Raw genomic sequence first — 17,899 nt, 5'->3', positions numbered from 1 at the left:
GGGCGACACAGCGAGACTCCGTCTCAAAAAAAAAAAAAAAAAAAAAAAAGCTGGCTGACTATAGAGAAAATCAGAAAATGGAAGGAACTATCATTGAATATATCTTTAGTTATTTTAAGGCATCTGGGTCATAAGGAGGCTACTTTGGAAGCTATAAATGTCAAAAGTGCTCCTTTTCCTCAGTGACATCTGTTATCTTTTGAAACAGTATGAAAATTGTATTAGTTCATTTAGTCTGACACTAACAGACTTTTTAGAATAAAGAAACATTCATGGCTAGGCACTGTGGTTCACGCCTGTAATCCCAACACTTTGGGAGGACAAGGCAGGTAAATCATGAGATTGGGAGTTCAAGACCAGCCTGGCCAAGATGGTGAAACCCGTCTCTACTAAAAATACAAAAATTAGCTGGGTGTGGTGGTGGGCGCCTGTAATTCCAGCTACTTGGGAGGCTGAGGCAGAGAATTGCTTGAACCCGGGAGGCGGAGGTTGCAGTGAGCTGAGATTATACCACTGCACTCCAGCCTGGGCAACAGAGCGAGACTCCATTTAAAAAAAAAAAAAAAAGACCAGATGTGATGGCTCATGCCTGTAATCCCAGCACCTTGGGAGGCCAAGGTGGGCAGATCACGAGGTCAGGAGATTGAGACCATCCTGGCTAACACAGTGAAACCCTGTCTCTACTAAAAATACAAAAAAAAAAAAAAATTACCTGGGCGTGGTGGCATGCACCTTTAGTCCCAGCTACTTGGGAGGCTGAGGCAGGAGAATGGCGTGAACCTGGGAGGCGGAGCTTGCAGTGAGCGGAGATTGCGCCACTGTACTCCAGCCTGGGTGACAGAGTGAGACTCTGTCTTGAAAACAAAAACAAAAACGAAAAAAAACATTCATTATGGTTCCTAAAGTTTTAAAGGTGTTTTATCACATTTTTATGCATAGAATTCCTCTGTGGTAAAATGTTTAAAATGTTTTTTGCCAACTTTTTTTTCAGTTTTTGTTTTTGTTTTAAAATAATACTATGATATTTTAGGGAAATATGTACATGGCTTATGTATTGTTTATATTATTTTAATTGTTCCATAAAAGTATTTTTGAATTAAGATATTATTTTTGACATTTAATCTTAGAACTTAATAATGTTACTTTTCACTTGATCTTAGCCAAAAGGCCAAGAAGTGACACATAATGTTACTTTAAACTAGTCAAATTTAACATTTTTTTGATAAATGAAAACAGTTATATATTAAGAGCACAAAATAAGCTTTGGGAGAGATATATAAAACACTTGAATTTGTTGGAACTACATGTATCTGGAAGAACAAACTTAGGTCTTTGACTTAGTAGTTAATAAAATAGTAATTGTTAAAGAAAATAATAACTAATGCACCCATCAGACCAATCTGTAGTTATTGTTAAAACTTCTTATTGATGACCTCAATATTTGTCTTTGATACTAAGAGGATAAAGCAGTTGAATGCATTTTGTGTGTTCATTGAACTGCATGTTTATATATACTCCTCTCCTATCCCAGAATGCTGGAAGAACCCCTTCTGGCGCCTCTTCAGCCACTTTCTTCTAACACACCTATATGGGCCTGCCGTCTTAGGAGCTGTGAGGTGAGTTAAAAATAATTATTACCTAGAATTACTTAACCTGCTTATAACCACAGGTCATCCCCAAATGCCACTTTTGAGTACAACTAATATAGGCTATATTTACAATATTTTGTTTGTGTTTTTGTTAAATCTGATTTCATGTATTGTTGAATTATTAGAGATTCTAAGCTTTGTTAAAGCAGAGGTTATATAAATCTGTTTACATTTCACTATTATTTCTTCTCTTGCAACTCTCTTCCCTCATAGTCCATGAAACTTCACTATCATGTTTCTCTACTATTAACTTTTCAACCATTTATTTTCTTTCTTTGCTTGCACTTATTTTTTTTTCATATTATCAGTAGAAAATTCTTTAAGGCTCACTTTCTGACTTTGTCTTTTTTCTCTCTGTATTTTGTCTTTTGGAGCACTTACCTACTTTGTTGACTTTCAACTCATGTCTATAAAAATGATTTCCAAGTCCGTATCACCAGTTTTTATATTTATTTATTTATTGAGACGGAGTCTCACTCTGTCCCCCAGGCTGTAGTATAGTGGTGCAATCTGAGCTCACTGCAACTTCTGCCTCCTGGGTTCAAGCGATTTTTGTGCCTCGGCCTCCCAAGTAGCTGGGAGTACAGGCATGTGCCACCACACCTGGCTAATTTTTTGTATTTTTAGCGGAGATGGGATTTCACTATGTTGGCCAGACTGGTCTCGAACTCCTGGGGTGATCCACCCACCTCGGCCTCCCAAAGTGCTGGGATTACAGGTGTGAACCACTGTACCAGGCCAAATTTTGAATTCTGCCTTCCTCTTGTCCCAGATATCTGGCTACTTGCTTGAAGGTTTATTTGAATTTCACCTCAAATTCACCATATCCCGTACTGAAATCATCTACCATGCCACAACTGGCTCCACTTCCAAAATTCCATGTCTGTGTAATGACAAATACCATTTCCTTAGATACCCGGGCATAAAGTTTTGTACTAATTTCTTCCTTTCCCACATTTGGTAGTCACCAGATTCTTTTTTTTTTGAGACGGAGTCTCACTCTGTCATGTAGGCTGGAGTGCAGTGGCGCTGTCTCAGGTCACTGCAACCTCCGCCTCCCAGGTTCAAGCAATTCTCCTGCCTCAGCCTCTTGAGTAGCTGGGACTATTTGCATGTGCCACCATGCTCAGCTAATTTTTGTATTTTTATTAGAGACGGAGTTTTGCTATGTTTGCCAGGCTGGTCTCGAACTCCCGACCTCAGGTGATCCTCCTGCCTCAGCCTCCCAAAGTGCTGGGATTACAGGTGTGAGCCACTGCACCCTGAAGTAGTCACCAGATTCTTTTAGTTTTTCCTTTAAAGTATCTTTTTCTTTTTGGCCCATTTTTCAATAGGCCTTTGTCCTCTTGTGCTTGATTACAGGAATAGCCTGCCCCCTAACATCTTTGACTCTCTCATTTCTGGTCCCTAATGTATATTTTTCTAAGGCTACTTGTATTTGAAGATTGTTTTAATTGTCTTTTCTCAGTGCTCAATTAAGTTGTGTTATTTTTTCCACATTATTTAGCCACTGTAGCTAGTTTCAAAGGCCTTTCATAATCTGGTATCATCCTACCTTGTCCTACTTTATTTCCTACTTTTCTCAAACTCATCTTCATTCTTGTTAGCCTAGTCTTCCTACTTTCGACAGATACTCCAGAATTTTTTTTTAGCTCTCCCTTTACCCATTTGTATTTCCTTTTCGTATATGTTACTTTTTTCTTCTACTTACCATTTCTAACTATTCTTCAAATCCCAATGCAAGTCCTACATATCTTTTGTATAAATTATCTAATGATTATTTTAGCCTTTACCTATTTCTCTCTTTAAATTCTTTAGTATTAATTGTCATTCTTAATTATTTACTAGCTTAGGCCGGGCACCGTGGCTCACTTCTGTAATTCTAGCACTTTGGGAAGCCAAGGCAGGCGGATCACTTGAAGTCAGGAGTTCGAGAGCAACCTGGCCAATGTGACAAAACTCCATCTCTGCTAAAAATACAAAAATTGGCCGGGCGTGGTGGTGGGCAGGAGAATCACTTGAATTTAGGAGACAGAGGTTGCAGTGAGCCAACATCACACCACTGCATTCCAGCCTCCATAACAGAGTGAGACTCCATCTCAAAAAAAAAACAATTTAAAAATAAAATTATTTACTAGCTTGGATTGTTCACTGTTACGTAACATTCACACTTTTTGAGGAAAGGGACCATGCCTACTCTATATACAAACCATAGATGGTAATGAATATTTAACTATCAGAATGCTTCATTGTTTTAAACAAATCTTAAAATGTGGGAAAGGAAAATATTCTTTGTATTTTAATGTTTTGAGAAAATTTCTTATGAAAAACCTTGTGCTATATGTATTACATTTGTTAGGACATTATCGTTGTTGCTTTTCTAAGTAGAGTGCGTGTATGTATATACATATATATGTGTGTGTGTGTGTGTTTAGGTTTTTCTCCCCCTACCTTTTGTTAGTCATAGTTTTTCAGTGGTTTCCTAAGGTTACTGTTGTGATTGTTTGATGAGGGTTTTAAAAATCATTATTATAAGCCTCATGGAATGCTATGGATATTAGAGCATTTGTTAATACAATCATGCAACCAAATCACCTTGTGTTACAACTATAGTGCATTGTGTGGCTTACCTAAAATCATAGTGTATCTTGTAAGAAATTGAATAGTACTGTCCAACAGACTTGAGTATGGTTGTCCAAGATGAACCACTTCTTTCCCAGTGAGGGACTCTTTTTCCTCTCCCAAGCTACATCAGTGATAAAAACAATTTTGAGTTGGCCGGGTACGGTGGCTCATGTCTGTAATCCCAGCACTTTAGGGGGTTGAGGCGGGTGGATCACAAGGTCAGGAGATTGAGACCATCCTGGCCAACATGGTGAAACCCCGTCTCTACTGAAAATACAAAAATTAGTCTGGCATGGTGGCACGCGCCTGTAGTCCCAGCTACTTGGGAGGCTGAGGCAGGAGAATTGCTTGAACCCAGGAGGCAGAGGTTGCAGTGAGCTGAGATGATACCACTGCACTCCAGCCTGGTGACAGAGGGAGACTCCGTCTCAAAAAAAAAAAAAAAAATTTAATTTTTTTTTTGTGTTAATGGCTGAGGAAATATTTTCTGCATTTTGGTTCAAAATATTGTTTAGTAGTCTTTTATTTTTTGAATTTCTCATTTAATGATGTTTTACTGTAGGCATTTTTTTCAGATTTGACTAAAGTGTATTAACTGGACAAATTTCAATACTGTATTAAAATTGTATCCGTAAGCCTATTTATAAGTATATATAATTCTGATTATATTATACTGATTTTTTCTTTATTGACATATATTCTAATTTTATTTATAAATAAATTATAGTATTGTAACTAAAATGTGTATTCATTTATTTGTGGTGAGTTTTGATAAAGAGTTGTCTAGGTTAGCAGAAAAATTATAAACATAAGCATTTTGATTATTTTAGAGGAAATTGCAGATAATGTATTGTTTGGCATCAGATTATCTCTTAACTATTATAACCAAAAGTACAGCCACAACGGTATTTTGATACCTTTCTATTTGTTAAATGTATTCTTCCTCTCTGCCCACATCTCTGTTCTTGTTTCCTCTAAGGGGGAAACATACGTGGAGTTAATTCTAGGTCTCTACATTTCATTGTAAGAGATCACAGTTAACGTATTTTTTCTGTTGATATAGAAAAAAAAGTTTCTCCTCAGCTGGGTGCAGTGGCTCATGCCTATAATCCTATCACTTTGGGAGGCCAAGGCAGGCAGATCACCTGAGATCAGGAGTTCGAGACCAGCCTGGTCAACATGGCGAAACCTCGTCTCTACTAAAAATAGGCATGGTGGTGCACGCCTGTAATCCCAGCTACTTGGAAGGCTGAGGCAAGAGAATCATCTGAACCCAGGAGATGGAGGTTGTAGTGAGCTGAGATAGCACCATTGCACTCCAACCTGGGCAACAAGAGTGAAACTCCATCTCAAAAACAAAAGCAAAAACAAAAAAAGAAAAGAAAAAGTTTCTCCTCTAATACAGGGATACTCAAATGGTTATATATAGATAATATAAATTTATTTACATTATTTATTTATACTTTTCCTTGTTTTAGAAAAAATTTAGGAGCGCTTACAAAAAATACGTAAAATATATTAGCAAGGTAGAAATTAAAAGTGGAAACTAAACAGTAAAGACAGACAAGGATGGGAACATACAATGGAAGTAAGAAAATACATGTCTTAACCAACTGTGTGTGTTTGTGTGTATACATACACTTGTCTATAATCAAGATATATGCTTTTCTTTTTTTTTTTTTTTTTTTTTTTTTTTGAGACGGAGTCTCGCTGTGTGGCCCAGGCTGGAGTGCAGTGGCCCGATCTCGGCTCACTGCAAGCCACACCTCCCGGGTTCACGCCATTCTCCCGCCTCAGCCTCCGAGTAGCTGGGACTACAGGCGCCCGCCACCACGCCCGGCTAGTTTTTTGTATTTTTAGTAGAGACGGGGTTTCACCGTGTTAGCCAGGATGGTCTCGATCTCCTGACCTCGTGATCCACCCACCTCAGCCTCCCAAAGTGCTGGGATTACAGGCTTGAGCCACCGCGCCCAGCCGATATATGCTTTTCAAAAGGGGAAACTTAGTTACTAAATTCTGTGTCTTTCAGTTTTAAAAATTATGCTAATTTCCACAAGATAAAAGCAAACCATTAACTATTTTTGGTACTAAGACCAAACAGAAATTTCTCTCAGAGGAGGATCTTCTTTTTTTATTATTTTATTTTATTTTATTTTATTTTATTTTATTTTATTTTATTTGAGACGGAATCTTGCTCTGTTGCCCAGGCTGGAGTGCAGTGGCGCGGACTCCGCTCACTGCAACCTCCACCTCCTGGGTTCAAGCGATTTTCCTACCTCAGCCTCCCGAGTAGCTGGGACTACAGGCACCCGCCACCACGTCCAGCTAATTTTTTGTATTTTTAGTAGAGACGGGGTTTCACCGTGTTAGCCAGGATGGTCTCGATCTCCTGACCTCGTGATCCACCTGCCTCAGCCTCCCAAAGTGTTGGGATTACAGGCGTGAGCCACTGCGCCGGGCCGGATCTTCTTTTTTTAAAAAATAGAGTCTTACTCTATTGCCCAGGCTGGAGTGCAGTGGCACAATCTCAACTCACTGCAACCTCCATCTCGCAGGTTCAAGGGATTCTCATGCCTCAGCCTCCTAGGTAGCTGGAATTACAGGCAAGCGCCACCACGCCCAGCTAATTTTTGTATTTTTCGTACTGATGGGGTTTCACCATATTGGCCAGGATGGTTTCGAACTCTTGACCTCAGGTGATCTGCCCGCCTTCGCCTCCCAAAGTGCTGGGATTACAGGCGTGAGCCACCGTGCCCGGCCTCAGAGAGGGATCTTCATAAAAAGAATGTTGATATAATGAGCAAATTCTTCTACAGCCTTTTATCAATCACTCACAATTTTCATTGGATTTCTAATAGATGCGTGGCATCCTATCAAAATTAATCTCAGGCATTCCCGCCTGCCCTCCTTCCCTCTTTCCCTCCCTCCCCTTTCCTTTCTCCTCCCCACCCCACTCCACCAAAAAAAATCAGTTTCAGTAAAGGAGGCCCCACAGGGAGTGAGTACTTTGTGGCTAGTTTTATGCTGATCTGGATTGATCCAGGATAGAGTTTTAAATATCTGAAAGAATGGATATACATTATATGTTCTTGCAAGTTATCTTTTCTAAATATTCTTTGTCTCAAACAAGACGTTGATAAAGATAGTATGGCAAATGAGTTTGGCATTGTATTCCCTAACAAACACCTGCAAAATACCCATTTGATGATACTGGTTGAACTCAAATCAGACCCACTGTTTGTAATAGACCATTAATCTGAGGGCACAAGTGACATTCTCTTGTGCAAGGCGATGAGTCTTCCATTTTGGACAACCATCTCATTATATTTATTATGCAATGAAGTGTATTTGCTAGTAATTTTGTTTAATTTCTACCACATGCAGAAAATTGGAGATTCATACCGTGGCTACTGTGTAAGTGAGACTGAATTAGAAAGTGTCCTAACATTTCACAAGCAGCAAACACAGAGTGTTTGGGGGACCCGTCAGTCTCCAAGCCCAGCCAAGCCTGCTACACGCTTGATGTGGAAATCCCAGTATGTTCCATATGATGGAATCCCATTTGTTAATGCAGGTACTTTTTTAAAGACTTATTTTAAAAGGTTCAGCAGCAGCCGTAGTCCGTTGTGAAAATGTGATTTTCCTAAGGTGATACAATTTTATTATGGTAGCTGACAATTGAATGCTAATTGAAATGCATATTAAATTGAAAAAACTTATAGTAAATATAATCAATTACCTTATAAGATTGCATTTTAATATATCAGAATGAGTAAGACTTCTTTCATATATTATACTGAAAAATAAAATATCGAAGTTTCAGTTAACCTGTTTAATAAAATATTAAAAGAGCAATTTTATTTTAAATATATACATCAGCTGTGTTTTTCCCCTTCAGATTAAATATTTTAGCCTTCTCTCTTAATTTGTTTTGTGGGGGAAATTTGTGTGTATTTTATGTAGCTTGTAACTCTGGAGCTACTGTATAGACTTTGTATACAATCTGGAGTTATAGAATTCTGATAGTAAAGTTCTCAAGCATTAGGTATGTTATATACAGTATTCTCAGAGACTGGGTTAGTTGTTTACTAAGGGAGTAGTTTCAAGCAAATCTCTTAGACTAGTTAAAGCACCAAAGAATCTAAAACTAAGCAGTTTATTTTAGGACTATGAGGGCAGTAATTTAGCTGAAAGAGTTGCAGTTTCATCCTGGACCTCTGAGGTTAATGAGAAATACTTAAGAGAAGATGAGATAAATGTAACCACTTCTGCCTGAGTTTCATCAGTAGTCTATAAAAGAAATGCAACATTAAAAATAAATGAGCTGGGTTATTTGTTTATTTATATATTTATTTATTTATTTATTTTAAATGTGGTGGCTCATGCCTATAGTCCCAGCACTTTGGGAGGCCAAAGCAAGAGGATTGCTTGAGCCCACGAGTTTGAGAGAATCCCTGGGCAAAACAGAGAGACCTCATCTTTACAAAAAAATAATAAATTACCTGGACATGGTGGCATGGGCCTGTAGTCCCAGCTATTTGGGAAGCTGAGGTAGAAGGATCACTTGACCCTTGGAGGTCGAGGCTGCAGTGAACCATGATCATGCTACTGCACTCCAGCCTGTGTGGCAAAGTAAGACCCTGTCTTAAATTAAAAAAAAAAAAAAAAAAAAAAACTAACAAATAATAAAATGAACTTGAAATCCTGTGGCCTTCCTTTTTCCCATCCTAGATCTAATCTCCTTAACCCTCCATAGGTAACTACTACATGAATTTCATGTGTATCATTCTAGTCTATATTTTTATACTTTACCTTACATATTGTATCTACAATAATATATTTTATTGTTTTGGATTTTTTTAAAATGTGTAAATAGTAAAGTATAGATATTATTTTGCAAATTTTTTCACTCACCCTTTTTTTTTTAACATCTATTGGTATTGATATTTATAAATCCTAGTTAATCCAATTTAATCATTGTATAATATTCCAGCATATGACCAAACCAGTAATTTTCTGTTGATCATCATTTAGGTTGTTTCCAACTTCTCATTATTACGAAGAATGCTGTAGTGAAACCTCCACACTATATATACTCTAATGAAAAAGCTGTAATTAGTTTTTCTAGAATTACAATTGTGAATTATGGTTGTGAATTATGCCCATTTCATCTTTACAAGATTATCTTAAAATTGCTCTCGAAAGTGATTGTACAGATCCAGAATCCTTTTGAAATTTTTTGGACCACATATATTTCAGAATTCTGAATTTTTTTAATGTAATGTGGTAACATTATGGAATACTCCTAGCAGGTATTCTATAGACCAGCAGTCCCCAATCTTTTTGGCACCAGGGACTGGTTTTGTGGAAGACGGTTTTTCCACGGACCAGGATGGGGGATGGGGGATGGTTTCGGGATGACTCAAGCACATTACATTTATTGTGCACTTTATTTCTATTACTACATTGTAATATGTAATGAAACAATTACACAACTCACCAGAATGTAGAGTCAGTGGGACCCCTGAGCTTGTCTTCCTGCAACTAGCAGGTCCCAGCTGGAGGTAATGGAAGACAGTGACAGATCATCAGGCATTAGATTCTCATAGGGAGCCTGCAACCTAGATCCCTTGCATGTGCAGTTCCTAACAGGGTTTGTGCTTCTATGAGAATCTAATGCTGCCACTGATCTGACAGGAGGCAGGGCTCAGGAGGTAATGCAAGTGATGGGGAGTGGCTGTATATACAGGTGAAGCGTTGCTGGCTTGCCCACTGCTCACCTCCTTCTGTGCGGCCTGGTTCCTAACAGGCTACAGACTGATAGTGGTCCATAGTCTGGAGGTTAGAGACCCCTGCTATAGCCAATATCACATAATCAAACACTAATTCTTTATTACATAGTCATACCAAGAGAAACAAATAAAGACTATAAATAACCTCACACAGCTCAGGCCTGGTTTTGCAGCCAAGTGAGTCCTGAAAAAACTGTTTGCTGAGCTTTTTGGATTTCAGATTTGTATATAAGGGTTTGACAACTTGTGCCAATTTTCACTCCTGTCAGCAGTTGTGTGAAAATTTCATTTCTCCATATTTACTTCATGACTTAGCTTCGCCAGGTGTTTAAAAATCTTTTTTTTTTTTTTTGGAGACAGGGTCTTACTCTGTCACCCAGGCTGGAGTACAGTGGTGTGATCTCAGCTCACTGCAATCTCAATCTCCTTGGCTCAAGAGATCCTCCTGCCTCAGCCTCCTGAGTAGCTGGGACTACAGGCATATGCCACTATGCTCAGCTAATTTTTGCATTTTTTTTGTGGAGATGAGGTTTTGCCATGTTGCCTAGGCTGGTCTCAAACTCCTAAACTCAAGCAATCTGCCTACCTCAGCCTCCCAAAGTGCCGGTATTACAGGCATGAGCCACTGCCCAGCCTTAAAAAACCTTTAAATTATGGAAATTTTTATATGTGAATCAAAGTAGAGATAATAATATAAGAAACCCCGTGACTCCAGGTGTCTGTCTTCCAGCTTCAACGACTGTCAGTGTATGGTCAATCTTGTGTCATACCCCTTACAATTCCTCATTCCCTAGATGGTTTTGTAGCACATTTCAGATATATCATTCCTTCTGTAATTACTAAAGTATATGGTGTATAGTAAAGCATATGTCTCTAAAAGATAAGGACTCCTTACATATGTCTATACATATATGTGTGTATATATACACACACACACACATATATATATATCAATCCCATTATCACACTTAAGAAAATTCATAGTAACTTTTTAATGTTATAAAATGTTCAGTGTTTACATTTTCCCACTTATCTCACAGGTTTTTCCCCCCCTTAAATGTTGTTGAAATTCAAATCCAAACAGCATCTACAGACTGCATTTAGTTAATAAATCTCTTAAACTTCTTTTAATTTGAAGATTTCTCTCCTCTTCTAGGTAGTTTGTTCTGTAATATTTGCCATATTCTGGGTTTTGCTTATTCCATCTGTGTGATGTAGTTTTTGTTCTTTATCTCTTCTGTTTTCTGTAAACAGGTCTAGAGCCTTGATTAAATGCAGATTTGATTTTTGCAAGAATACCTCCTCCCGTGCTGTGTACTTATTGCCATCTGTGTGTGTCTCTGTTTGTGGTGTTCAGATTGATCGGTGGATTCAGTTGTTTTAGAGTATTGTCAAATGTTTTTATTTTTGCCAATCCAAGGAGTATGAGATAGTATTTTACTTTGCATTTGCATTTTTTAATTTGCATTTCCCTCTTTACCTGTAAAGTTGAACATCTTTTTCTTTGTTCATTTACTACCTTTTTTTTCTTTCTGACTTGGCTATTCATAGCCTTTGCCCATTTTTCTGAGTGGTTGTTTATTAATTATTTATGATTGTTTGTAGTTTACATAGTAATTCTACATGGAGAATTACTATGTTATATATGTTATAAAATGCTATTTCTCACACTATTACTTTTATATTTACTCATGGTATCTTCTAAACTAAGTTTTTATATTTTAGTGTCAGTTTTATCAACATTTTTGTTAGTAACTGGTGTTTTTATTTTATATTTTAAAAGTTTGCTGTATCCTACAGTAGTGTAAGATACTCAGCTTAAAATCAAGTTATATAATTTTCACATCTGCTTATTTGTATTATCTATTGCTGTGTAACAAATTATACCAAACTTAGTGGCTGAAAACAACAAATGTTAATTATCTCACAGTTTCTGTGAGTCAGGAATCCAAGAGTGACTCAGCAAAGTGGTTCAGCTGCAGTCATCTCATGACTTGACTGAGGGAGGGTCTACTTTCAGATTCACTCTTGTGGCTGTCAGCAGGCCTTACTCCTTGCCATGTGGGCCTTTCCACAGAGCTCCCTTACCACATGGCAGCTGATTACATCCAGAGAGAGCAATTCAAGCAAGAGTAAGAGAGAGTAGCCAAATGGAAGTTACAGTCTTTTTGTAACCTAATATCAAAAATAACTTCCTATCACTTTTGCCATATTTATTAAACATAATAAGTCTAGCCCATGTTCAAGGGGAGGGGGTTACTCAAGGTCATGAATACGAGAAGGCATGGATTACTGGGGGCCATCTTAGGGCTGGCTGCTGTATTAACAGCCCAAATAAAAATAAGAAAATAATTATAAAAGGAAATAAAAATATAAATGATACTAATATTTATTAACCAAATGTAACATTTGCTCACTATTTATAAAGTGGTATAAAAGCCATATGTCAGGTGGGGCACAGTGGCTCATGCCTCTAATCGCAGCCCTTTGGGAGGCCAAGGCAGGCGGATCACTTAAGGTTAGGAGTTCAAAGGCAGGTGGATCCCTTGAGGTTAGGGGTTCAAAACCAGCCTGGACAACATGGCAAAACTCTGTCTCTACTAAAAATACAAAAATTAGCCTGGCGTGGTGGCACACACCTATAGTCCCAGCTACTCAGGAGGCTGAGGCAGGAGAATTGCTTGAACTCAGGAGGTGGAGGTTGCAGTGAGCCAAGATCACGCCACTGCACTCCAGCCTGGGTGACAGAGTGAGAGTCCATCTCAAAAAAAAAAAAAAAAAAATTGTATGCCAGTAGACATTCAGTAAATGTGATATTCACTAATTTTCTTACCATAATTATGGTACCTTTGGTAAATTTTAAAATAAACTTTTAAATTTATATGTTTGTATATCTTAGACTTATTAATGTTTTCTTTCCTTAAAGCTGTATACTTGAAAGATTTTGACATTGCCACCACCAAGTTACTTTTAATCTAGTGTCTAGAATAGATGGACACTTGAATTAATATCAATAGTTGGTTTTGGCCCACAGGGAGTAGAGCTGTGGTAATGGAGTGTCAGTATGGGCCAAGAAGAAAAGGTTTCCAGTTAAAAAAAGTCAGTGAGCAGGAAAGCAGGTCTTGTCAGCTCTACAAAGCCACTTGTCCAGCTCGGTAAGCTTTATTTTCTTTTATTTGTTTTTTATTAAGAACTTATTTTTGAATAGCTAATACACATATTTTATTAGGTTTATACAGTACTGAAAAGTGTACAGTGAATTCTAAGTTTTCTCTTACGCACGTTTGTTCTGTCTTTAAAGCAACAACTCTTACTAGTTTTGAGTCATCTTCCAAAGATATTCTGTGTATATGGATGCATATAAAGGCAGAAACAGAGATCTCCTTCTCTACCCCTATAAATGTTGTTGAAAATCTCAGTAAAGCTCACTAATATTTTCTTTCCTTAAACTTAGATAGTAGTGTACCTTTTTTCTTGATATGAATTCACATAGATTTATTCTCAATCTGAATGCCTGTTGTGGTTATCTGCTGCAGAGATATGCTACATACTAGTGTTAATGTAATGACATAAACTTTCCTTTTTTTCATTCTCAGTGTATCTCAAAGCTGACTCCATATATATGTACTTACATATATATTACATATATGTACATAAAAGTACTATTTTTAATAGCCATTCCATTTATGGATGAATTATTTAATTCATGTAAGCTGTGAAAGGTATTCCTTATTAGTATTATACAAAGCTACAATTATTAACATTGTACATATTTGTGCACTCCTACAAGTGTTTCAGTAGGAAAAATTCCTTGAAATGAAATTGCTAGGGCAAAGGCTGTATCTTTTAAAAATGTTGACAAATATTGCAAAGTTACTTTTTAGAGCGATTTTATCAATTTACCAACGTAGTAAGTTCTAGATAGATTAGGACTACAGAGTAGTCATTGCTCTGGGTAAGAATGAAAAATGTGAACCAATGAAAGATTTCACAATGTCCTTTATGAATGTAAATTTTTTAGACATTGAAAGTATTTTAAGACTTTTTAAATATATTAAAAGTGTTTTAAACTATTCGGTAAAATAAAAAATTTAAAAGATAATATGTAGTGGTTGGACTTAGTTGATCTTTGAAACGCTTTTAGTATCACATCTCATGTTATTAATACCTCAGCATTCTTGGCCGAGCACGGTGGCTCACACCTGTAATCCGAGCACTTTAGGAGGCCAAGGCGGGTGGATCACGAGGTTAGGAGTTTGAGACAAACCTGGCCAACTGGTGAAACCCCGTCTCTACTAAAAATATAAAAAATTAGGTGGGCCCCTGTAATCCCAGCTACTCGGGAGGCTGAGGCAGGAGAATTGGTTGAATCCAGGAAACGGAGGTTGCTGTGAGCTTGAGACTGTGCCACTGGCACTCCAGCCTGGGCAACAGAGCAAGACTCCATCTCAAAAAAAATAAAATAAAATAAAATAAATACCTTAGCATTCTCAAGAAGTTTTTAAAGCCCATTTACAAGGCTTTTCATATTTAATCCTATAATATTAACTTTAGGGAATATTTAAACCTGACTGTGAAACAAACTTTCAGTTGCTTTTTTTTTTTCCATTTAGCCTTGACTTGAAACTTTTATCAACTGCTTCTTAAATATAAGCAATATAAAAACTTTAAGTATTACTTGGGGAAAAACCTCTACATGTGAAAAAATAATTTTATTTTCCTTCGTTCTACAAGTACTTTTTGACTATCTACTCTGTGCCCAGAAACTACATTGGTTGCCATGGGAAGGAGGGAAACCAAAAGAGGAATAAAATTTTACTTAATCCCAGGGAATGGATCAGGAAACAAAAACTAGTAGACAACATGGTAGTATAGAATATAGTGTGAAATACATGATTTAACTACCTATTGAGGTATTTAAAGAAGGAATATATCCATACAAATTCATGGCAGGAAAGAAAGTACAATTTAAACTGGATGTTGAGGTTTAAATTGAATTTGGGTGGGTAGAGAGTTAGAGGGGTGATATTGTAGGTTAAGAGAACCATATAACTAAAGCTACAGAGGCCGGGTGCGGTGGCTCATGCCTATAATCCCAGCACTCTGGGAGGCTGAGGCGGGTGGATCACTTGAGGTGAGGAGTTTGTGACCAGCCTGACTAACATGGTGAAACCCTGTCTCTATTAAAAATACAAAAAAAATTAGCCAGGCATAGTGACACATGCCTGTAATCCCAGCTACTGGGGAGGCTAAGGCAAGAGAATCACCTGTGACACTAAATTATCAAGTGGATTTAAGTAATGAAAGATTGGAGGCACAGGCCTGGAAGGAGGCTATTAAAGTAATCTAGGGCCAGGCATGGCAGCTCACGCCTGTAATCCCAGCACTTCAGGAGGCCGAGGTAGGCGGATCACCTGAGGTCGGGAGGTCAAGACCAGCCTGACCAACATAGAAAAACCCCGTCTCTACTAAAACTACAAAATTAGCCAGCAGTGGTGGCATACGCCTGTAATCCCAGCTACTAGGGAGGCTGAGGCAGGAGAATTGCTTGAATCCAGGAGGCAGAGGTTGCGATGAGCTGAGATCATGCCATTGCACTCCAGCCTGGGCAGCAAGAGCAAAACTCCATCTCAAAAATAAATAAATAAATAACTAAATAAATAAATGTAATCCAGGCGTGAGATTCTGCCTTCCAGGAGAATGAAGAGAAGGCAAATCTAGGGGAAAAAAATGGTAAAGTCTGTAAATACTTAGATATTTTTCCTCAAATCATGTTTACTTTTAATTTGCTAAGTATTAATACAACTGGGAATATGGCATATATTTTATATAAGCCTCTGAATACTTTACAGATAAATAGAATTTTCTCTAAGCTTAAATGCTTAAAGTACACTTCTGGTTGATAAAATAGATTTTCTTGAGATTATAATATAATGAAACAAATTCTTCTTTATCTTGTATCAAGGATTTACATTAAAAAGGTACAGAAGTTTCCTGAATATAGAGTTCCTACAGACCCCAAAATAGACAAGAAAATTATCAGAATGGAGCAGGAGAAAGCTTTTAACATGCTAAAGAAGAACTTGGTAGATGCTGGTGGTGTTCTTAGGTATGACATTTTTATAGTTCTTTTATTTTATAAATTAATTAGCTCAATTTCCAATAATTATTTTGTAAGGGAAATTATAGTTTTCCAATTATTTCATTAAGTAACAGTTTTACAAGGTAGAGGTATCAATAGTTCCCTAGATATTAAATTGATTTGCCACTGTGTAAGCTATTGAGTTTCTCACCCCCAGTTGTAGATAATTCAGACCAAAGAATTATACCATACCGTATAGCATATACTCTGTATACCATATACTATGTAAAAGTTTTTTCTCAGAATGACAGACATATTTAATATACTTTATTATATATTAGTACTTTGTTTTAGATACTTACTATGAGCAGAAACTGCAGCTGCCTGTCATTTTTTTTAACTAATCTTTGATTACTTATGGCAGCCAGAAATGAATTCTAAGCCCTAAATAAAATTCCATTTTACACCTTTTATGCTTTAGGTTTTAAATGAGAAATATTAGCATTCTTTTTTACTTTCCTTTATGTGTCAGTCCGGGTGAATAATTTGTTACTGTATAATGGATTTAAGTGTATGGAATATCGTTTTTGTGTGATCTTTAAAAAAACTTTTAGGTATGTGAAAAATAAATTGAGTCAATAATTAGATCCTTCAATGAAAGTCAAAAATATCGCTAAAACAATTAGATCCTGCAGTTTGAAGAACATTGCATATAATTTTTAAGTAGGCAGTTATCAGTCGTTGTAAGAATTTTATACAGAAATATCAATTAAAGCGGTATCCTACCAGATTAGTTCATTTTCCTACCGTCTTTTTGTTTTTTGTTTTTTGTTTTTTTTTCCGCATGGCTCTCCAAGAGATCTGCATTCACCTTTAGTTAATTCTCTTGCTCACTTGGCCAGCAGGAGCTGGGAGTGCTATAGAGGCAGTATGTTGAGTTCCTGTGAGGGAAGAATCAACCATAAAGTTCAATCTTGACAGGTTCTATCTTTGATTGGAAGGATGGTAGGTGTAACAGAGAAGTGTAATTTCGGGCAAATGTTTGATGAATGGGAAAATACACAGTTCAAAAGATGATGATTTACAATGTCTTCTCTTTATTTTGAGGTAAAATGTACTTAATACGAATTTTCCCATGAACCCAAAATAATACAATTAATATGAAATTTAAAATGCCATTTTCATATATACTTAAAATTCCTCTATCTCCCTCAACTGTAGGACCACAGTGAAAGTCTGTAAATATTTACAAATATTTAAATTTAATTGGATATAAAATAGATCTTAGAAGTTAAGAGATCATTTTAAATTTTATTTGATAGGAAATAACCATATATAATTTTTTCTTAAAGGATTAATTCTTCTCTTTATGAGTATTAACCTAAGTAATTATGATTCCTACTTTGGTCTAATAATATTAAATAATTTCAATGTTTAAATTTTAGTAATTTTAAATACTTTCTCTTACCAGGTGGTATGTACAGTTACCTACACAGCAAGCTCATCAGTATCATGAATTAGAGACTCCCTGCCTCACTTTGTCACCTTCTCCGTTTCCTGTGTCTTCTGTTGAAGAAGAGGAAACTGCAGTTAGAGATGAGAATTGTGCATTACCCTCACGTTTACATCCTCAAGTAGCCCATAAGATTCAAGAATTAGTATCACAGGGAATAGAACAAGTGTATGCAGTAAGGAAGCAGCTAAGGTACAATAGAAGAGCATTGTTCTTTTACATTTTTCAGTTTTGTTTG

At 36.9% G+C, this 17,899-nt stretch overlaps 1 protein-coding gene across 1 annotated transcript in view; it reads left to right on the top strand.

Annotated features, from left to right (window-relative positions):
• CARF (calcium responsive transcription factor) overlaps positions 1 to 17,899 on the top strand; it is an 85,039-nt gene that overhangs the window by 53,893 nt on the left and 13,247 nt on the right. The window contains exons 7-11 of the mRNA XM_011974558.1: positions 1,523 to 1,616; positions 7,659 to 7,848; positions 13,101 to 13,221; positions 16,032 to 16,175; positions 17,620 to 17,853. Of these exons, the coding sequence (XP_011829948.1) occupies positions 1,523 to 1,616; positions 7,659 to 7,848; positions 13,101 to 13,221; positions 16,032 to 16,175; positions 17,620 to 17,853 (783 nt within the window). The remainder of the gene's footprint in view (positions 1 to 1,522; positions 1,617 to 7,658; positions 7,849 to 13,100; positions 13,222 to 16,031; positions 16,176 to 17,619; positions 17,854 to 17,899) is intronic.

Source organism: Mandrillus leucophaeus, unplaced genomic scaffold (assembly GCF_000951045.1).
Source record: "Mandrillus leucophaeus isolate KB7577 unplaced genomic scaffold, Mleu.le_1.0 Scaffold146, whole genome shotgun sequence".
Taxonomy (NCBI): Eukaryota; Metazoa; Chordata; class Mammalia; order Primates; family Cercopithecidae; genus Mandrillus; species Mandrillus leucophaeus.
This window is presented reverse-complemented; position numbering and strand designations above follow the sequence as displayed.